Genomic DNA, 23,594 nt, shown 5'->3' with positions numbered 1-23,594 from the left:
GATCCACCAACAATTAATGCTCAAGTAGGACTCAGTAACAGGCCTTAGGGACTTCCCTTGTGGCTCACCTGATAAAGAATCTGCCTGAAATTCAGGAGACCTGGGTTTGAGCCCTGGGTTGGGAAGATCCCCTGGAGAAGGAAAAGGCTACCCACTCCAGTATTCTGGCCTGGAGAATTCCAGACTGTATAGTCCATGGGGTGGCAAAGATTTGGACATGACTGAGTGAGTTTTACTTTCACTTTCAAAGGTCTCAGGGGCTTCTCGGGTGCCTCACTGGTAAAGAATTGCCTGCAGAGCAGGAAGCAAGAGTTTGATCCCTGGGTTGAGAAGACACCCTGGAGACAGAAATGGTAACCCACTCCAGTTTTCTTGCCAGGGAAACCCCATGGACTGAGGAGCCTGGAGGTCTATAGTCCATCGATACAGAAGAGTCAGACACAACTTAGCAACTGTATCTCTGATCCTGCTCATGACACCAATTATGTCTCTGTATTTCACTGTGCATACAGTTCGCTGAACCCAGGGTAGGCAAGGCTCCAGCTAAGAGCCTGGAAGAAGACTGGAGGAGCCAACAGGAACTGCAGATGCATTTATTCTCTCCTGGCAACAGCCATAGCAAAGCCTAACACAACACAACCTCTCTCCTGCTGGCACAGCGGCCATAACAGTATTCTCTCCTGGCTGACACAGCAGCCATAGAAGTAGATTCACTATATCCTCTCGGATCTGGTCCAGATCCTCTCAGATCTGGTGGCTGACAGTAACACTGCCGCTTTCTAGGTGGAGCTCACATATCCCTACAGCACAGAGTAGCTCCTTACCAAGCGAGTACCTCACGATGCTCATGCACAGTGTTATAAGTGAGCTCAGCTGTTACATAGTCATTATTTACAAAACAAAGGGCAAGAGAGCCGGACCACTGCCATCTTGGCTAACTCGCTCTCTCCCCACACTCCAACCCTTCAGTCCATCTTCTGTGATATTCCCTTGGGAAGTAACACTGACCCTTGGATTTACATCTTGCAACAGCATTAGCTACGACAATGAACAGTTACATCCCCAATGCACAGCAAAGCCCAATCACCTGGAACTCATGTCGCAATCCTTGCCCTCATGGGGCTAGAAGAGCAACCCACTGCATGTGGAGTGCCTCTGTCTTCCATAGCCAAGTCCAGTCCATTATCTCGCCCCGTGAGATTGCATAAAAGCCTCTGCAGGGCAACTCCATCCCTGCGGGATTTCTCATTAAGGTACTGCAAAGCCCCCCACAGGCACCAGGCCCACCCCTTCAAGGAGGGGATTTTTGTGGCATTCACAGCCCACCCACATGATTATACTTTTCTAAATCTGAGGACACAGCCTTTACAGTACACCTCTGCACAAATCCGCCCACATGCACAACCACGTCACCCAGGTGAGACCCCTGCAAGTTCAGGCCCTCTTTGGGGGTCTTCACAGTTTCAAAATGGTATCTTGCATTCCATCCCTCTACTTCTCTGTCAGGACCTGTAAAAACCCCCACAGGTGCTGGGCCCACCCCTGCGTCCCAAAGTCGCAAAAGCCATGCTGCCAAGGGTTCCCTGTGCACTTGCTGAAACTTCTTACCCGAGTTGACCAACTCCTCTTGAGTATATGGTCGATATGTGGTGAACTCAGTCGCATTGGGGGCCCCTTGAGGATGTCCTCCCTGGGCTATAGGCTGCTCACGCTTCACTTTCTGCTGTACCACGGCCCTCGCTTCCAAGAGGGGGCCCACAGTGTCATAACGTTCATCATCACCATCACTTACCACCTACAGTCAGAGATGCTGGGTTCTTCAGGGCCACAAGGTTCTTGCTGTAACGCCAGTATGCATTGCTCTAGTTCTTCCAAGCGTCTCTGCACTTTGACCACTGCTGCAGCATCGCCTACGGTGCAATCCATATTCGCCTTCAGGATAGTCAGGAAAATCCACCCCACAGTGCCAGCAGCAGTCCGAGACACCTTGTTCAGCGAACAGGAACTCATCGCCTGTAACGCCTTTCCAGTGCTATCTGGTGACCCGTTCACCGCTTCCCAGTTTTCCACCGGAGCCGAAGCCAGGAGGATCAACGTCACAAAGTCCCACACACTATATGGCGGCCACTGGCTTCCTCCTTTCAGAGGAACCTCAGGCTCCCCTGCCCACTGTGTATCCTGCCAACTCTTCCTCTGAGGAGCATCAGGCTCCTCTGTCCACTGGGTGTCCTGCAGACCATGCCAACTGTACTGCTCTTCGGCCTGTCCACAGTGCCAGTTATCCTGCCCGCACTGCTCGCTGAAACCAGGGCAGGCAAGGCTCCAGCTGAGAGGCTGGAAGCAGATTGGAGGAGTTGGCAGGAACTGCAGGCACGTTTATTCCCTACAAGCAACAGCCATAGCATAACCTAACACAGCACAGCCTCTCTCCTGCTGGCACAGCGGCCATAGCAGCATTCTCTCCCGGCTGCTGCAGCAGTCATAGCAGTAGACTCGCTATATTCTCCCCTCTCGTGGCTGACCCAAAGGACACAGCCATGATGCAGCAGTAATGCCACCACTTTCCAGGTGAAGCTCACGTGTCCTTACAGCACAAAGTAGCTGTAGCGAGTACCTCCCGACGCGCCCGTGTGCTATAAATGATCTCAGCTCTTACATAGCAGTTTGTTTACAAAAGTAGGGGCGAGACAGCCTGACCGTGCCATCTTGGCTGATTTTCTGTCTCCCCACAGCAACTAAACAACAACAAACTGCAAGCCTCACTCTCCACACATGTTTAAAGAGGGTTTGGAAGTAGAATGGGATCTGATATTTTCAGTTCAGAAATTCTAAGTTTATGCAAAAGAGTGAAGAAAATACGTATTTATTTTCTTAAATAAGTAGGAAGGACAGGAATAGGTCTTAAAAACATTTTTAAGCCCAACTCTCTGTGAAAAGATCACCTCAACACCTGCTGAATAAACAAAATATATGAATGAATAAGAATTTGCTGTTTGCCGTAGTCTGACAAGTAGTTCTTGAGACCGAATTTGAGTGCAAGAAATACATCTGATAGGTAATTCTAGAAAGCTTCATTAAAGGATCAGAGATGTAAAAATGGAAGGAAAGAAAAGGAACACAGCTTGCACTGGTAACCAGGCAGGTTCTGGCAGGGATTGAAGTAAGGAGTAGGGGGTGTAGGGAGGGATGCAATTTGGTACAGCCACTTTGGAAAGCTGCTGAACAAATACATACACACCTCTTCAGTTCAGTTCAGTCGCTCAGTCGTGTCCGACTCTCCGCGACTCCATGAATCACAGCACGCCAGGCCTCCCTGTCCATCACCAACTCCCGGAGTTCACTCAAACTCATGTCCATCGAGGCGGTGATGCCATCCAGCCATCTCATTCTCCGTCGTCCCCTTCTCCTCCCGCCCCCAACCTTTCCCAGCATCAGAGTCTTTTCCAGTGAGTCAACTCATCGCATGAGGTGGCCAAAGTATTGCAGTTTCAGCTTTAGCATCAGTCCTTCCAATGAACACCCAGGATTGATCTCCTTTAGAATGGACTGGTTGGATCTCCTTGCAGTACAAGGGTACATACCCCTTATGATCCAGCAATTCCATCCTTAGGTATTTGTGCAACAAGAATACATATGTTCAGCAAAAGACACATGAAAAAATGTTCATAGCCAAGAAAATTGAAAATAAATGTCCATTAAAAATAGAATAAATATGTAAATTGTGATATAATCATACAATAGTGAAATACTTAATAGAAATGGAAGTGAATGAACCTTAACTACATACAACATAGATGAATCTCACAAATACAGTATTTAGTGGGAAAAGTAGTGAAAGAAAGAATACACAATGTATTATGCCCTTTCTGTAAAGTTAAATAACATAAAACCAATTTGTGCTGTTAAAAGTGAGAATAGTGGAACCCTTTGCAGGGATAGAGTGCTGAGTTAGTAACAAGCAAGCCACAAAGGACTTCTGCACTTTCAGTGTTTTTGTTGTTGTTGTTTTATTTCTTTGGTTTCTAGTTACAGAAATGTTTTACTTTGAGAATCCAAAAAGTTTTGTACCCTATTCTGTTGATAAAGAGTAGGTAGCGTTTGGATATGTTGAGATGTGGAGTAAAAGAATTCAAGCAAAGGTAACTTATAAACACCTTTTGAATTTCCTGGCTTGCATTCTTTCTGAGGTACCAGAAAAAAAAAGAACTTAGTTGCAGACATTTGTAGATTTTTGTGCTAGAAATGTGTCATATTCTATGTGACATACTAACCAAGATGACTTGTGAACCCATGAGTAGTCATTAGTTAAATCCATTTCATCTAGTCAAGGTCATTTTTTAAATTTTATTTATTATTAATTGAAGGATAATTACAATATGGTGTTGGTTTCTGCTATACATCAACATGAATCAGCCATGGGTATAAAGGAGGTCATTTTAATTGTTACAACAAAAGACTTGCATGTCCCCCAAGGAGCATGGAGCCAAAACAATCAGATGTTTACCCACTGTTTCCCAGGGACGCGGAATCAGTTGCATCTGGTTGGACATACGCTGGTCGACACTGGATAGGACCACTGACCCCCAACTGGGCACGCACCAGTGTCCACTTGGTGACATTTTGAACCTGCAGAGGCCTGTAGCTTAGGTGCACCTGTGCAGATGACAATGGCTACGCCTCTTCCCAGGCGCCTTTCTGCACACTCCACATGCTCCCCGTGCCTCAAAACTCCCAGCTCCCTCTTTCCTTGCTTCATAAATGCCAAGCCCTGTGCCCTCAGGGCTGTGGATCTGAGGTCTGTTCCCCTGTAAGCTTTGCTTTGCTGTGCGTGGAACACCGGCCGTGACACAGGAACAACAGAGGCAATGCGATATTTGGGAAAGGCTCATTTAATTCACCAGTGCTTCAAGTCCAGAAGGTCAAATGTTTGGACCAGAAAAGTCTAGATAATCAGAAATCACACAGTTTCAGTAGCAATCATCAGAATCCCAGCTCTCCAAGCCAAAACACATTACAACGAGTGATGGTGCATAAGGAACAGCGCATTTGTTGACCAGAGACTCTGTACATTGATCTAAAGGCAAAAATAACCCCTTTCTTTCCTCTTTTCAAGGAAATGTCTTAGTGCTGTTCTTAAACTTGACTCTGTCCTTCCAGTTGTTTAAGAGAAGCTCCTATCAGGCTGCTGCTGCTGCTGCTAAGTCACTTCAGTCATGTCCGACTCTGTGTGACCCCATAGACGGAAGCCCACCAGGCTCCCCCGTCCCTGGGATTCTCCAGGCAAGAACACTGGAGTGGGTTGCCATTTCCTTCTCCAATGTGTGAAAGTGAAAAGTGAAAGTGAAGTCGCTCAGTCGTGTCTGACCCTTAGCGACCCCATGGACTGCAGCCTACCAAGTTCCTCCATCCATGGGATTTTCTAGGCAATAGTACTGGAGTGGCTTGCCATTGCCTTCTCCGTCCTATCAGGCAGCAAGTGCAAACAGGGGCTGATTGTCACTAGTTTAAAGCTGCCACCTCAGGATGACTTTCAAAAAAGCTTCCCTCCACCCTAAAGGCTTTGCTGGTGACTGGGATCAGCTCTAGCTCCAAAGCCCGGTGGTCTCCCGCTCCCCAAGTCCTGCAGAAGAGGTGCACACTGAACATGGGAGGCCACGCAGCTGAGGATAGGCAAGCACCTAGAATGCTGCTGCTGTCAGAGAAAGGCCCGGGTCCAGGAGGCGGCTTTTGAAGGTACCGGGGGTTGGGGGCGGGGTTTAGTCACTAAGTCGTGTCCAACTCTTGTGACCCCATGGACTAGCCCGCCAGGCTCCTCTGTCAATGGGATTCTCCAGGCAAGAATACTGGAGTGGGTTGCCATTTCCTTCTCCAAGGGGATCTTCCCAACCCAGGAATCAAACCCGGGTCTCCTGCACTGACAGAGTCTTTACCAACTGAGCTATGAGGGAAGTAAATGTACAGGGCATCTGCCTAATTCCAAGCCCTGACCTACACAAATCATATTCTGCTTAAAGAAAAGGTTGGAAGAATTGGAGGGCTGGCCAGGGTATCCTTCAAGAAAAAACATCTGCTCCTTAAAGACAATTTATACAACTCTAGGGTCGTTTTCATATCCTGCAGGCGTGGGAGACACTGCCTGAAGTGTCTGCTTGTGTGCACTTGCTCACAGACTTCCTAAAAGTGATTTAAAGAAAAGAGGAGGCAAAGGAGTCAAGAGGATTTAAGAGGCATTACTGACAAATGCAAGCTTGTCCAGTGGATGGATAGATGAGTAGGATATCAAGAAAGACTGCATCCTAGCAAACGTGACCATTCGGGCCAAGCCCACACCTGTTCTGAGCAGCAGCCAAGCACCGGTGAAGCAGAAAAGATGCAGAGATGCGAAGGAGACCTAGAGCACCCCTGAAAGGACAACCGAGGAGTAATTCTAATGACCAACAAGTAATGGAGCAAGCAGCGTTTATCACATAAAATGTAAAGCCAAGGGTAAGAATACCTGGGACCATGGGAACCCACCAAATCTAGCAGGGAACGTTGCCTCTGCCAGCGCACCACAGTGCTTCAAGGTGGAAAGTGGTGGTAATTTTGGTGAGTCGTTTATACATCCTGACAAAGTCAGATCTCACCTGTGCTGGTTTGGGGGAGGTGCAATTTTTAAGGTTTGAAGGCACAAGAACATACAATTGTACAGTTTACCCAGTGACATGTGGGCACAGTTGGGTGCCAGGTTGTATTCTCTGAGCAAGTGATACTCTGGGGACCGACCAAACTAAACCCAGAGTTACACTGGACGGTGACATTCTCAGACGCAACATACTTTTCCTTATCCACGGACAGCTTTCCATTTTCTACCTCCGGTTTCAAACACGTAACTGTAAGGGAAACATATTTTTGAGCACACTGTTTCTCAATAAAAGGCAATATAACAGCATTTAACAATCAGAATGATGAGAAAGTCTGTTCATAAGTTATACTCAGGTCTTGTAAATTGTTCTATAATATCTTTTTTTTTAAATGCCTTAAATATATGCAATTTTATTTAAAAAATAAAGAAAGAAAAGAAAAAGGTTTAGGGTAAAAAACAATTGATTAAGTCATTATGGTTGACAGTGAATTTTCAGGTCTTTAGCTTCATTCTTGAAGTTCCCCTTTCACCTCCTTGTCAGTGAAAAGGTGAAGGTGACTAGCGTCAAGACTTGCAGAAGATTTTAGTCTCTCCAGCCAGAACATATACTTCATTACATTCATATAGCTTTAGGATGAGAAGGTGTTAAAATCTCTTGCTAGTTCTGGCTGGTGAGATGTTGCTAACGGGGAGGAGTATACATGTGCAGAGGCAGGAACGCATGTGAGAAACTCCCAAGAGGAGACCTCTGTATACTCCTCTCAGTTTTGCTGGAGCAAGTTTATAAAACGCCTATAAAATGATAAAGCTTTTTAAAAAATAAAAAACTACAGTTAAAACAAAAACCTAATGGAAGGCTTAATCTTACAACAAATCAAGAGCATTAGTGGAACAAAGTGAAAGCTTTGAATAAGGTACGTAGTTTCAATGTTGATTTCTTTATTTTGATCATCAAATTGTGGTTATGTTAGATGTTAATGTTGGAGGAATCTGAATGAAGAGCATATGAAAATATTCTGTGCTGGTTTTGCAGTTTAAGTCTGAAATTATCTCAAAATGAAAAAACTGTGAAATGATAAAAGATGTGGGAGATCAGTGAACACTGTATAACTCTCTGAAATTATCTTGAAAATAGAACTGAAAACTGGGTTTTAGAGGATGGATGAGAATTTAAGTGACAGAGAGATTTAACTGGACATCAGAAGAAAAGTTGAAAAGGAATGCAAAATCTTAAGCTTTTAAGTCTAATAAAAAAATAAAATGTATATATAAAATATCTCCCTTGTAGAGTCCATGGGCACTTCTGGGAGGTGAACTGCAAACCGGGATGGTGAGAGAGAGGGAACAGTGTGAGTTCATAGTTTCAGATTAACAGGACTCTCCTAAATCCAGGTGACTTATAGGAGATTTCAGTCTTCCCATTCATATCCTTTTCTCAGGATAAATTGCCACAGCTCAAAAATATCTACTGCGTTTAAGCTGAGAAGCTAGAAGAAAATGTGTGTGAATATAAGCAATGTAGGCTGAGGGAATTCTCCCACTTGGCATGAAAGCATAAATTATTCACAGAAAGTCATATTAAACTAGAATTGTTCTCAATCGACATCAGGCTGAAAAAAGAAAATATTCAACTGTGAAAAATTACAAAGACTCTGAATAAGTGCAGGATTTCCAAACAAGCCTTAACTTTCTCACAACAACAATACCACCATAAGAGTGTAATAACTATGTTTTACAACTTAGTCACTTACCTGTTGAAACAAGGAAAAGAAATGTTTGGGTAAAAACACCGGAAGGGAATTGTCTGCAGTTTCACAATTTTATATGAAAAATTGCAATAAATTTAGAGGCGTGGGCATGCCAGAGGAAGGCCTATGTTGAAGCATAATTTCTTCCTAAGGTTAAAACTAAGTGAAGGGGATTTGGGGATGCTCTGTTTTCTAAAAATAAAATAACTAGCACATGTAATAGCCCATAGACATCAAGAAGTCTCATTCCTCAGATATAAAAGTTGGTTATCCCATCCAGCAAACAACCTAAGCCAACTCAAGTGGTAGCTAAAGGTGAGAAAAATGTAGAGTGGGTGGTAGCAAAGGAAGATGATTCATATCAACTATAGCCTCACGATCAGAAGTGACGTGCCACTATCCCTCCCTTTGAGAGATTTTTGAGAGACTGCAGCCAGCCAGTTCTTTAGTCAGTGATAGAGTACAAGTAAATGGGGCATAAATGGGTTGGAGTGGTATAAATGCTTCTGCACCCATGTGACGTCCCCTGCTCCACTTCTGTTTACCGTCTCAGCCGGGATACACAGTTTACACAAGCTTATGTTTGTATGGATGGTATTCTACAGAAAGCATTCACAGTAAATCTGTTTTCCTGCCTTGGGCCTTCTCTGAAGCTGGAGAACTATAAGTTGGAATTGAAGAGGGGACAGTTACTGCCCTCAGAGCAACCCTAAACTGATGGGAGACCGAAAGCAGTGGATAAACACCCCAGTCTCCCATCCTTCAAACAGACAATTTTGAAAGGCATTCCTTATACTTAGTGGGCTCAAAGAATTGAGCACCTACTGTTTACAATACTTATCTCTTCCTTTTTTTCCCTGTCTCCATGTCATCCTGCACCCCTGCTCCCCAAGATCTAGTTCCCACTTTTGGAGCCAAGCACATCCAAAATGAACCACTGGTACTCCAGTCATTTTGTCAAGCTTGGCTTTCAGAGTAACCCAAACTATGGTACCCAATAATCTCTATCGTGTTGGTGTGAAGAATCTTCCACAATGATGACATTCCATTTCTTAACCTGATTAGAGACAGATCTTTCTAGCCCTAGGTACTCATCTCTTCTCCTTTCTGGCATTTAAACAAACATGAATCAGCAAGACTGAGTTAGAGAAAGAAATGTCACTAGACTTCAAAGGCTCCCCTTTCTAAGTCAACTCCTCACCGTGGGAGCTTCCATTGTTACATAAGTTTATAAATGCTTCTTGCCCTCTTGACTTATAAATACAGAGCTTTGCAGGGTGGCGTCTCTCTTTACCGGAACATCAGCCACAGTGCTTACACACTATATATGCAGGAAAAATGAGAAAATGAGACTTTGAGGGGGATTTTATCAACTGTGCTATTTTCTCTTGCAAGAAAACTTTTCTCATAAGACTTTTTGTTTGTATGTTTTCCAACTGATAAACTTCGTTCTATAGCTCCTTGCATGGCACTAGTGGTATGTATAATATCTGCAACCACCTTTGCACAATATTTCTGAAAAGAACAACCCCAAAGTCACCTGGTATTAAGTACTATGATCATTTGTGGAACCAAGTGGGACCATTTGAGAAATCTGTAGAATACTTTTGAAAAGTTATCTCACTATTCTTAACTTTTTTTACATGGTGGCATTTCAGGCTTTCATGTGCCATCTTCTTGGCATACACTTGTTCCATCAGGAGAAACAGGGTTATAGCCTCCATCACATGTTTATGAAATATGGTCCTCACTGGTAAACTCACTCCTATCAGGAAAACCTCTCTTTTCACTTGTGATTCTAATAGTCTCCATCCCTTGTGTTGAGCAGTATACCTCTGATAAATAAAAAGTGATGCTCATGTTTAAGAAAATCATCAGGGAGACATGCAAACCTGTCTCAGGAACTGATAAAATTGATAAGAAGTCAGCATGGAAATGGATGCAGATTTGAATAACACCATTAATAAATTCAAAAAATTTCAAATTTGCACCCCAAAATTGCAAAATACACTTCAAGTACATGCTAAACATTTGCAAAAAATTACTTCATGCTTTGCAATGAAAGAAGTCTCAATAAATTTCAAGGACTGAGATCATATAGACTACTATTTTTAAAACTTTGATATTATCTGCTATTTATGAACATTTAACCTTATGTCACAGCAGTTTCACTCTTGGATGTCTATCCGGCACACATCTGTGCACCCACAGACATACAAGAATACTAAAAGCAGCATTATTCTTAATCACTCTAAACTGGAAACAATCCAAATGCCCATCAAGAAGAGAATGAATAACTCAATTATATATGTGTTACAAGGGAGTAATAAACAGGTATAAAAATAAACATGCCAGAGCTTCAATCCAGAATGTGAATATCACAAACATAATGTGATCAAAAGAAGCAAAGTACAAACACCAAATCATTCTGTTTATATAAAGCTCTAAAATATATGTTGTAAGTCAGCCGAACATTTGCCTTTGGATAGGAAAATGTGACTGATGACTGGCTAAAGCCATGGGGATGCGTCTCAGCGGTTACATAGGTGTGTTTGCTGAGCTCTCTTCTGTGTGTTAGTCTTCAACAAAAATGTTGTAAAACTTAAGTGCTAAAGGAAGCCTGTATAAGATTTTAATTTTCAGCATTTTTTTCATGAACAATAATAAATTCTTAATTCATCTTTTTGTGATCTTCCTTGGGGTTACCACATCCAGAATGATTGCAACTGCCTATTAACATATACCTCTTGGCAAAACTTTATTGATCCATATATACCTCTCTCTCTTCTCAAGGATGAAGAAATAAATGTTTTTACAGTTTTATATCAGCTTTAGAGGTAATACACAGGGTGAAATTTAGTCATTGCTTGAGGTCAGGGTTTTTTCTTCTTTTTTTGTAAAATTGAGGAGAAAGAATACTTTAGAACCTTTATTTGAATGTCTGCTTCTGATCAAGATGGAATAACAAGGATCGGATTCACTCTCAGCCTAAAACAATTTAAGAAGGGCAAAGGGGGAAAAGACAAACTAAGCGAAATGTTTTTTGACATTAAGTTTCAAGCAGTAACAAGACACTGGTCCCCAGTAGTGAGGAAGCAAATGAGAAAAGCTCTTTGATGGTCACAGTCTGAAAGTTTTCAGGCTTCAGCATCGAGAAGGGAGAGCCAAGGCAGAAACTCTGCCTCTCCCTGAAAGTTGTTAAGGAAACAGAGAAGGGAGTCCAGAGAGGTCAGCATTCACAGGGCAGAGTAGCAAAGAGAAAATGTCTGATCAGAAACAGAGCACTGCAAATCTTCAGAGGATCCCTCCAAGTTTTCAGCTACATGGTAAGTTTCAGCTACATGTAAGCAAATAACCAACAAAGAACCCCAAAGAGCAGAAAGAACAATATCTATATTCACTCAGGTCTGAATATAGCTCATTTTACCACCAGATAGACTGAAAAGCTTCATATTTTGTGGGGAACTGATAAAATAATCAGAATAATATTGTCTTTGCAGGGGGTTTCTCTGATCCCTCTGCTGCTGCTGCTGCTGCTAAGTCACTTCAGTCGTGTCCGACTCTGTGTGACCCCACAGACGGAAGCCCACCAGGCTCCACCATCCCTGGGATTCTCCAGGCAAGACCACTGGAGTGGGTTGCCATTTCCTTCTCCAATGTGTGAAAGTGAAAAGTGAAAGTGAAGTCGCTCAGTCGTGTCCGACCCTTAGCAACCCCACGGACTGCCAGGCTCCTCTAGACAAAGCTAAAAAGCAAGCCTCAAGATAACCAGCTTCCAAATAATTTAACTATATCCCAGACTAAACTCAAAGATATTTTCAACAAATGCAAAAATATCCAGCACAAAAACATCACATTCAAAATGTCTGGCATTCAACTTTAAAACTACTACAGATACAAAGAGGTAAAGAAAATATAACACATAACGAAGAGAAAATGCAATCAATAGAAACAAACCCTAAAATGACACATGTGATATAATTAGAAAATAAAGACACTAAAATGGTTATTATAACTATATTTCATATATTTAAGTATATAGATGAGAGATTGAACATATCAAGTAGAGACATTAAAATATTTTAAAATACCCAGCTTAAACTTTTAGAAATAAAAAGTTGTAGCTGAGAGGTCTCACTTAACAGATGAGTGTTTGAAAGTACAAAAAGAAAAAATTTAGTCAGATTTACATTATATTAGACACCCTGAAAGAAAAGATTAAGAAATTTGAACACATAGCAATTATTCACAATGAAATACCAAGAGATCAAAAGACTGGGAAAAAAAGAATCAGAGCTACAATGAATTGTGAAGCAATTTCAGGTGGTTTCATACATGCATAAGCAGAACCCCTGAAAGAAAGAAGGGAAGACAGGTGAAAAATATTTGAGTAAATAATGGTTATAATTTATCAAGTTTTGTGAAAATTATTAACCCATAGATTAAATAAACTCAACAAACTCCAGTGACAAAAAACAGAAAACTGAATGAAGGTACAACATATCATAATCAAATTTCTGAAAATCAAAGATAAAAAATGGTTTTTTTTTAATCTTTCTAAAGAAAAAAGGCACCCTAAATATAGAGGAGCAAAGAACAAGGCTGACAACAAACATCTTGTTGGAAAGAAAGTGTTGTATGGTTTCACTTATATGTGAAATATAAAAACCAAACAAACTATATGAACAAAACAAACAGTGGCTGCAAAGAACAGAGTAGTGGCTACCAGAGGAAAAGAGGTGGAGGCAGGGCAAAACTGGGAAAGAGACAAACTGTACGGTGATGAGTGTGAACTCAAATTCTGGTGGTGAGCGTGCTGCAGTATATGCCAAAGTTGAAATATACGATTGCATACATCAAACATAGAATGCTATAAACCAATGATACTTCAACAAAAGTTAAAAAAAAAAAAAGACAATAGGGACTTCCCCAGTGATCCAATGGTTAAGAATCTGCCTTTCAATGCAGAGGACTCAGGTTCAATCCTTGTTTGGGGAACTAATATCCCACGTGCAATGGGGCAAGTAAGCTCCCCATACACACCCCACAACTACTGAGCCTGCACACGTGGGAGACCACATGCAATATCCAGAGAGAAACCTGACCACCGCAACAAAAAGACCCCGCATGCCACAGCGAAGGTCCCACTTGCTGCAACTAAGACCCAATGCAGCCAAATAAATAAGCAATTTTAAAAAGAAGACAATAGAAGCAATATTTTTAGAGTAGCAAAAGAAACAAACAATCAATCTAGAATTCTCTATTCAGAAAAAATATCTTCCAAACACAAAGGTAAACTAAATTTTTTTCACACATTTAAACCTAAAAGAATTTATTACCAGCATGTCTAAATTATAGGAAATATTGGTGGAAGTAATTCAAGCAAAAGGAAGATGATATCAGATAGAAACCTCTATCTACACAAAGGATGAAGAGCATCAAAAATGGTAAATATGTAAATAAGTAGAAAGTTTTTCCCTTCACTTGTCCTTCAGTCAGGAAATAGCTGAACATCTGTGGGATATTTATACCATGGAATACTATTCAGCAACAAAAAGGAATAAATTATTGATGTACATAATCACATGAATTTGAAAATAATTGTGCTGAATGAAAAAAGCCTTACAAAATAGCATATTATTTCATCTGTATAAAATTCTAGAAAATGTGAACCAGTCTATAAAAGAAGAGCAGTGATCTTCTGGGGACAGTGAGGGAAGGGCTTGAGAAAGAAATTACAAAGAAGCATGTGAAAACTTTTCAGGCAAATTGATATATTCATTATCTTGATTGTACTGATAATTTCAAAAGTGCACACATGTCAAATTGATAGACTTACATACTCTACATGTATGTACTTTATTGCATGTCAGAAAAAAAATAAAGCTGTAAAAAAAAATACCTAATTTGAAATGTTCTAAAAAGCTGACATAAGGAAAATATAATAAATATATATTTATTTTATTTTACTTTAATTGAAATGTATTGATTTACAATGTTATGTTAGTTTCAGGTGTATAATATAGTCATTTAGTTATACATGCTCACACAGAGATACAAATGTACATATATTAATATGCATCAAATAAATATACTTTTTAAATCTGTAGAAATTTTCTCTCAGATAACACTTCCTACACTAGATTTCTTTTTAAATAATTTAGAATAAAATACTCTAGCTCTCTAATTGAAAATAAATCTAGAATTATCTCTGTATCTGTCAAACTTCTTAATTTTTCAAAATAAGCCTTAAAATGTCATAGTAATACCTGACATTCATATCAGGTTATAATTTATCCATAAATATCATCAATTACCAATATATGGATATAGCACATTTGTGACAACTTGGATATACAACTTCTCATCTTATGATTTATAGACGGTAAAAAGATTTTTGTTTTTAAAATAGCAGTCAGTGAAACTTTAAACCTAACTTAGAAAACAAGTAGATTTTTAAGCATCTGTGAGCATCTATTTATATATGAGAAACTAATATATTAGCTGTTTTTTCTGTTCATTAGGGTAGATTCCTCAAAGGTGCTATTTATTCACCCTCCTATTCTTCTTTAAATACGCTTTTAATTTTGTCTTTTTATTAATAAAATATGCCCTATTTCTCCCAATAGAATCATAGTCATATTATGAATATCATTCTTTTCAAATGTATTTAGTTAATTCCTCATTTTGAATATTGATTTCTCAGTAGGTTGATCTAAACCAGGACTGCTCATTATTCGTCTCTACATAATATATTAAAATCTAACTGTATGGAATCCATGTAGTCCGGGCCTCCATGATGTCACTTACAAAATGACAGAATTCTTGTAGTCTGAATGGAGTAATTTTCCTCATTTCCCAACATCCTATCTAAGACCAGAAGAGCATCCACTGATCCCTGACCTCCTTGCTCACTTTTCCCAGAGGAAAAGGAGGTAGAGGAAGAGACGGCGAGGGTGTCTCATCTATGAAAAAGTCTCTACGTTTCTGCTCAAGGCTTTCTTCCTTCTATGGGAGGACCTAACTCCTGAGACTATGTTCCCTAGACCAGATAAGGAGGCCCAGATCTTGCCTAAAGGGGAATTACAATAGAAGTTGTAGTGTCCCTTAGATACTATAACATTGTCACCAGTAACTTCATGATTTGAGCTTGAACTTTGCCCCCACTTAGCTTTTGGATTTTGCTTTTTCCCCGTACTGAATATGATGCCAAAGACATGGACTGAAGACAGGATACATGTCTGTCATGTAGCTCCTTCACGAAACACAGCCTTGTTCTCCTGGTGAAAAGATTTGCCTAACTCAATGAAATGATAAGCCATGCCATGCAGGGCCACCCAAAACAGGCATCTAGTCAAGAGTTCTGACAAAAAGTGAACTGCTGGAGAAGGAAGCGACAATCCACTCCAGTATTCTTGCCTTGAGAACTCCAGGAAGAGTACGAAAAAAGCAAAAAGCTATGACACCAGAAGTTGAGCCCTCTAGGGCAAAAGCTTTTCAGTATGCTACTAGGGAAGAGTGAAGGGCAGTTACTAATAGCTCTAGAAAGAATGAAGTAGCTGGGCCAAGGCAGAAATGACACTCCATTGTGGATGTGTCTGGTGATGAAAGTAAAGTCCAATGCCATAAAGGACCTACTGCATAGGAACCTGGAAGTTAGGTCCATGAATCAAGGTAAATTGGACGTGGTCAAACAGGAGATGGAAGAGTAAACATCGAAATCTGACGAATCAGTGAACTAAAATGGTTGACCATGGGCAAATTTAACTCAGAAAGTGAAAGTCACTCAGTTGTGTCGGACTCTTCACGACCCCATGGACTATACAGTCCATGAAATTCTCCAGGCCAGAATACTGGCATGGGTACCCTTTCCCTTCTCTAGGGGATCTTCCAAACCCAGGGATAGGACCCAGGTCTCCCGCATTGCAGGCAAATTCTTTACCAGCTGATCCTTAATTCAGATGACTATTCTATTTGCTACTACGAGCAAGAATCTTTTAGAGGAAATGGAGTAGCCCTCATAGTCAAACAAAAGAGTATGAAATGCAGGACGTGCGTGCAATCTCAAAAGTAACAGAATGATACCAGTTTGTTTCCAAGGCAAACCATTCAGTTTCACAGTAATCCAAATCTATGCCCCAACCACTAATGCTTAAGAAGTTGAAGCTGACTGGTTCGATGAAGACATACAACACTTTCTATAACTAACATCAAAAAATGATGTTCTTTTCTTCATAGAATGCAAAAGGAGGAAGTACAGAGATACCTGGAATAACAGATGAGTTTGGCTTTGGAGTACAGAATGAAGCAGGGAAAAGGCTAACAAGTTTCGTCAAGAGAACACACTGGTCATACCAAACAGCTTTTCCAACAACCCAAAAGATGACTCTGCACATGGACATTACCTTATGGTCAATACCAAAATCAGATTGAATATATACTTTGCAGCCAAAGATGGAGAATCTCTATACAGACAGTAAAAACAAGACCTGGAGCTGACTGTGGTTCACAGCATGAGCTCCTTGTAAAATTCAGGCTTAAATTGAAAAAAGTAGGGGAAACCACTAAGTCACTCAGTTCAGTTCAGTTCATTTCAGTTCAGCCGCTCAGTCGTGTCCGATTCTTTGCAAACCCATGAATCACAGCACGCCAGGCCTCCCTGTCCATCACCAACTCCCGGAGTTCACTCAAACTCACGTCCATCGAGTTGGTGATGCCATCCAGCCACCTCTGTCATCCCCGTCTCCTCCCGCCCCCAATCCCTCCCAGCATCAGAGTCTTTTCCAGTGAGTTAACTCATCGCATGAGGTGGCAGGTATGACCTAAATCAAATCCCTTATGATTACACAGTAGAGGTGATGAATAGATCCAAGGGGTTAGATCTGGTAGAAAGAATGCCTGAAGAACTACAGACAGCGGTTCATAACATTGTACAGGAGGCAGTGACCAAAACCATCCCAAAGAAAAGTAAATGCAAAAAGGCAAAGTGGTTGTCTGAGGAAGCCTTACAAACAGCTGAGGAAAGAAGAGAAGTAAAACGCCAGGGAGAAAGTGAAAGACATACCCAAATGAAAGCACAGTTCTAGAGGAGAGCAAGGAGAGATAAGAAAGCCTTCTCAAATGAGCAATGCAAAGAAATCAAGGAAAGCAACAGAATAGGAAAGACGAGAGATCTCGTCAAGAAAACTGGAGACACCAAGGGAACATATGCAAGGATGGGCGTAATAAAGGACAAGAATGGTAAGGACCTAACAGAAGCAGAAGAGATTAAGAAGAGATGGCAAGAATACACAGAAGAACTATACAAAGATGGTCTTAAAACCCTGATAACCATGATGGTATGGTCACTCATCTAGAATCAGATATACTGGAGTGTGAAGTCAAGTGGACCTTAGGACTTAGGAAGCATTACTATGAACAAGGTTAGGTGCATGTGATAGAATCCCAACTGAGCTATTTAACATCCTAAAAGATGATGCTGTTGAAGTGCTGCACTCAATATGCCAGTAAATTTGAAAAAATCAGCAGTGGCTATAGGACTAGAAAAGCTCAGTTTTCAATCTAATCCCAAAGAAGGGCAGTGCCAAAGAATGCTCAAACTACTGAACAACTGTGCTCATTTCACATGCTTGCAAGGTTATGCTCAAAATCCCTCAAGCTAGGCTTCAGAAGTATATGAACTGAGAACTTCCAGATGTACTGGCTGGATTCAAATTGACAGCATTCAGTACATCATAGAGAAAGCAAGGGAGTTCCATAAAAACTTCTGCTTCGTAGTCTATGTGAAAGCCTTTGAGTGTGTGGGTCACAACAAAATGTGGAAAATTCTTAAAAAGATGGGAATATCAAACCACCTTACCTGTCTCCTGAGAATCCTGTATGTGGGTCAAGAAGCAACAGTTACAACCAGACAAGGAACAATGGAATGGCTGAAAACTGGGAAAGGAGAATGACAAAGCTGTATATTGTCACCCTGCTTATTTAACTTATATGCAGAGTACATAATGCAAAATGTCAGGCTGAAAGAATCACAAGCTGGAACCAAAACAACCTCAGATATGCAGATGATACCACTCTAATGGCAGAAAGTGAAGAGGAACTAAAGAGCCTCTTGATGAGGGTGAAAGAAGAGAGTGAAAAAGCTGATTTTAAACTCAACATTCAAATAACTAAGATCACAACATCTGGTCCCATCACTTCATGGGCAAATAGATGGGGAAACAATGGAAACAGTGACAGACTTTATTTTCTTGGGCTCCAAAATCACTGTGGTCAGGGACTGCAGCCATGAAATTAAAAGATGCCTGCTGCTTGGAAGAAAAGCTATCACAAACCTAGACAGCATATTAAAAATCAGAGACATCGCTTTGCCAACAAAGGTCCACATAGTCAAAGCTGTGTTTTTTCCAGTAGTCATATATGGATGTGAGAGTTGGTCCATAGAGAAGGCTGTTTGCTCCTTCTATTTGAAATTTGATGCTTTCAAATTGTGGTGCTAGAGAAGACTCGAGAGTCCCTGGGACTGCAAGGAGACCAAATGAGTCAATCCTAAAGGATTCAGTTCAGTTCAGTTCAGTCGCTTAGTCGTGTCCGACTCTTTGCGACCCCATGAACCACAGCATGCCAGGCCTCCCTGTCCATCACCAACTCCCGGAGTTCACTCAGACTCATGTCCACAGAGTCGGTGATGCCATCCAGCCATCTCATTCTCTGTCGTCCCCGTCTCCTACCTCCAATCCCTCCCAGCATCAGATTCTTTTCCAGTGAGTCAACTCGTCGCATGAGGTGGCCAAAGTATTGGAGTTTCAGCTTTAGCATCAGTCCTCCCAATGAACACCCAGGATTGATCTCCTTTAGAATGGACTGGTTGGATTTCCTTGCAGTCCAAGGGACTCTCAAGAGTCTTCTCCAGCACCACAGTTCAAAAGCATCAATTCTTCGGCAATCAGCTTTCTTCACAGTCCAACTCATTGGAAGGGCTGTGGCTGAAGCTGAAGCTTCAATACTTTGACCACCTGATGTTAAGAGCTGGTTCATTAGAAAAGACCTTGACACTGGGAAAGACTGAAGGCAAAAGAAGAATTGGGTGGCAAAGGATGAGATGGTTAGATAGCATCACTGACTGAATTTGAGCAAATTCCCAGAGATAGTAGAGGACAGAAGACCCTGGCATGCTGTAGTTCATGGGGTTGCAAAGAGCTAGACATGACTTAGCAATGGAACAACTGTCAATTTGCATACCTATCAAAATTTTTCACTACATATGTAAAATGTAACCTAATTCCTTGTGATGATAGAAGGGATTGAATAAACCACAATGTAGCAGTGGCTTCCACCCCTAACTAATTCAGCTTGTGCTGGTTACTTCCTCATTTCTTTTTCCATCATTAAAACGAAATTTTAAAAATTTTAAAAGAGATAGTAACTACCTCTTAGGATCATGTGTGTGTGTGTCTAGTCAACCAGTTGTGTCCGACTCTGCAATCCTTTGGACTATACCCACCAGACTTCACTGTCCTTGTGATTTTTTAAGCAAGAATACTGGAGTGAGTTGCCATTTCCTCCTCCAGCGATCTTCCTAACCCAAGACTGAATATGCAGCAAATATTAAGTAATTGAATTAATTGAAAGTTGTATATTTAGAGCATTGCTTGATATACAGAAAGTGTTTTATGAATGTTAACAATAAGTATCATTCATATGACGACCTATCTGTATGTATTTACAACTTCAAGGTATCAAGGCCAACATCAGCCCATAGAGCATCTCTGTGCAAACTTTAAAAAGAAAAATCTTGAAGCAATTTTACCTCCATCTTTCAAAAAATTCTCAGGATATGTTTATTTCATGAGGATGAGACACTTCACTAGTGTCTACCGAAATATTTTTGTTAGGAATTAATAAATCTGCAATATCTATGATGTCACTCGTCAAAATCATGTTATAGGTACACAAAATCCTCAGACAGATAACATGAAGAAATTACTAGCAGAAAAAATAATAAATCAAACCTTTCTCCTGACATGAGAAAATTAGAGAAAAGTACAAATCTAATGTAAAATGACTCTTGAGATTTAAGTGGGGTTGTACCTGTGAGCATGCTGCACCCATATTCCTGGATAACTTTAGATGCCAATTATGAAAATCCCTTTGGTGCATACTCACTGAGTTCACAAGTGGGAGGAGAAGGATGCCACTCATCATCAGCACCACAATGGATTAAATTGCTGCCATTGAGGATATAGCCTTTCTTGCAGCTAAACAGAACAGAGTCTTCGTAGTGATAGATGGATCTAAATTCAGAGAGAATGTTTCCATTTGGAACTTGAGGTGGATGACAGACAATATCTAAAGAAGCATAAAAAGGATATCTGAATTATAAAAGAGAAATGGTGATAATCATGTGACTACTATTGATATATGGGTCTCAGGGAGACCTGATACAAGCCTACATCAAGAACATACAAAGAAAACTTTTTAAAGTTTTATGTATATCCTTTTAGTGGGCTTCCCAAGTGGCTCAGTGGTAAAGAAACTACCTGCTAATGAAGGAGACATGGATTCAACCCCAGGGTCTGGAAGATCCCTGGAGAAGGAAGTAACAACCCACGCCAGTATTCTTGTTTGGGAAATCCCATGGACTGAGGAGTCTGGCAGTCTACGGACCAAGGTGTCGAAAAGGGTCGGAAACAACTTAGCAACTAAGAATGGATGATATCCTTCTAGTTCCTAGTTCCTCAGTGAAATGAGGTCCCGTCATGTGATTCAATGTGGAAAAAAATCGAAAAAAAAAATTTCTTAGTTCCAGGTAATAGGTTGGTGGTTGCCAGAGGTGGCTAAATGAATGAAGTGGGTCAAAAGGTACAAACTTCCAGTGATAAATAAATCAGGGGATGTAGTGCTCAGCATGGCACCTGGAGTTAATAACTCTGTAATATATGTTTGAAAGTTGCTTGGAGAATGAACTTAAAACATTTCATCATAAGAAAAATTATTTTGTAACTTTGTATGGTGAGAGATGTTCACTAAAGTTATTATGATCATTTCACTGTATTTACACAAATATCAAACCACTGATATACACCTGAAATTAGTATTATAAGTCAATTATATCTCAAAAAAAAAAAAAAACCCTTAGCAATATCTAAAGCCTGAAGTCCAAATTCCAAAGACCCCAAATCTTCCTCTTCTAATGGCCTATGCTCCTGGCTGATCGTGGTGGTGGGTCAGTGGCCAGTAGTACTGATGTGATGGTTGTGATGTAGAGGCAGCCAGGGCATCCCGGATCACAAGCACTGAACGAACTCCCCCTCCCCCACAGCCGTCAGCCATCGAGTCCTGTCAGTCCTGGCACTTTAATTCCTTCAGGATTTCTCAACTTCTCTTCAGGCCAACTGCCATTGCCTCACCTGAAACCAGCCTCACTACTTGGCTGGACAGCTGCAGCAGATGTCTATGGGTTAAGTTCTGTCCCACTTCAAATTGTTGCTCACTCCACAGCCAGACTTCTCTTTCTACAATGCAGCACATTTACTCCTTTGGTTAAAGCGTTTCGATGTCTGCCCGTCACATACATTCTTTACTCCCGAAAACACACAAGGTCCTTCATAATCTAGTCCTGCTAACTTTCCAGCCTCAGGTCCTGTCAGTTCCAGCTCTTACAGGCCAGAGGAAGACACATGAGAGTCCCTTGGACTGCAAGGAGATCAAACCAGTCAATCCTAAAGGAAATCAACCCTGAATATGCACTGCAAGGACTGATGCTGAAGCTGAAACTGAAGCTCCAATACTTTGACCACCTGATGGGAAAAGCCAACTCATTGGAAAAGACTCTGGTGCTGAGAAAGATTGAGGTCAAGAGAAGGGAATGACAAAGGATGAATTGGTTGGCTGGCTTCACTGATTCAATGGACACGAGTTTGAGTAGACTCAGGGACATAGTGAAGAACAGGGAAGCCCAACAAGCTATACTCTATGCGGTCCCAAAGAGTCAACATGACTTAGTAACTGAATAACAACAATGCTCTCTTGCCTCAGCATTGTACTGAATCAAAATAGTAAATGACACTGCATTTTTAACTGCTGTAAAAGATATGTATTAGACCAGGAAGCCGAGTCATTACTGATACTAACATAACATCCCTTTTGGCTTTTCCAGAGAAGAAGGTGAACATGATATCTCTGCTTGCCTTTTACTGCTGCTGCTGCTGCTAAGTCACTTCAGTCATGTCCGACTCTGTGTGACCCCATAGACGAAAGCACACCAGGCTCCCCCGTCCCTGGGATTCTCCAGGCAAGAACACTGGAGTGGGTTGCCATTTCCTTCTCAAATGTGTGAAGGTGAAAAGTGAAAGTGAAGTCGCTCAGTCGTGTCCGACCCTTAGCGACCCCACGGACTGCAGCTTACCAGGCTCCTCCGTCCATGGGATTTTCTAGGCAAGAGTACTGGAGTGGCTTGCCATTGCCTTTTCCGTGCCTTTTACTATTGACCTACAAATGTTGGTATGATTTTATTTTCATCCTGTAGGCCTGCTGACATCACTAGTGTGGACTCCACCGATATTTTCAGTTGCTTCAGAAGAAGCAGAATACTACATTTTTTATTCATTTTTCACTAGGCAGAAACAAGGTACTGTGTGTGTATGTGTGTGTGTGCGCTAAGTGGTTTCAGTTGTGTGCCTTTGTGACGCTATGGACATACCCCATGAAGTCCACCAGGCTCCTCTGCCCATGGGATTCTCCAGACAAGAACACTGAAGTGGGTTGTCATGCCCTCCTCCAGGGGATCTTCCCCACCCTCTGATTGAACCCACATCTCTTATGTCTCCTGCATTGGCAGATGGATTCTTTACCACTAGCGCCATCTGGGAAGCCACCATCTCTGAACAAGGGGCCAGACTAGCCCAAAGGCTTTAATGAAAAGTAAAATATACCATTTTCAATTCACGGATTTATGTCTCTTTATTCATTAGGTCTGCAAAACAGACAATGGAGGTTGTATCCTGGAGTTGTTACAGATCTAAACAATCTGGATTACCATACAAATGACAGCCGCCCTGGAGGGTTACCAATTATGAAGGTGATACCCATATTTGATACCTAAGTTGATTTTTCACTTGGTGCTGAATTCGAAAGGGCAGAGTATGAAGGACATGATTTTTCAGCTCTCCCGGTCTTCAGGATGACCTTTAAAATAGCTCCCCTACTAATTTGCAAAGATC

General features: G+C 41.3%; 1 protein-coding gene and 1 long non-coding RNA gene across 2 annotated transcripts in view; one reads left to right on the top strand and one right to left on the bottom strand.

The window, feature by feature from the left end:
* The first annotated feature begins 4,395 nt into the window (after positions 1-4,395).
* Positions 4,396-23,319, top strand: LOC148775047 (uncharacterized). Its single transcript, XR_016039524.1, has 2 exons — positions 4,396-5,733; positions 22,532-23,319. It is a non-coding gene; the product is annotated as an uncharacterized LOC148775047 (long non-coding RNA).
* LOC129551007 (zona pellucida sperm-binding protein 3 receptor-like) overlaps positions 6,122-23,594 on the bottom strand; it is a 57,474-nt gene continuing 40,001 nt past the window's right edge. The window contains 2 exon segments of the mRNA XM_088845163.1: positions 6,122-6,872; positions 10,008-10,208. Coding sequence (XP_088701289.1) covers positions 6,655-6,872; positions 10,008-10,208 — 419 coding nt within the window. The 3' untranslated portion in view covers positions 6,122-6,654.

The sequence above is a fragment of the Moschus berezovskii genome, chromosome 17, assembly GCF_049115385.1.
Source record: "Moschus berezovskii isolate FMDL1 chromosome 17, NW_MosBer_1.0, whole genome shotgun sequence".
Taxonomy (NCBI): domain Eukaryota; kingdom Metazoa; phylum Chordata; class Mammalia; order Artiodactyla; family Moschidae; genus Moschus; species Moschus berezovskii.
The sequence above is the reverse complement of the archived record's forward strand: the minus strand, read 5'-3'. Positions and strand labels throughout refer to the sequence as shown.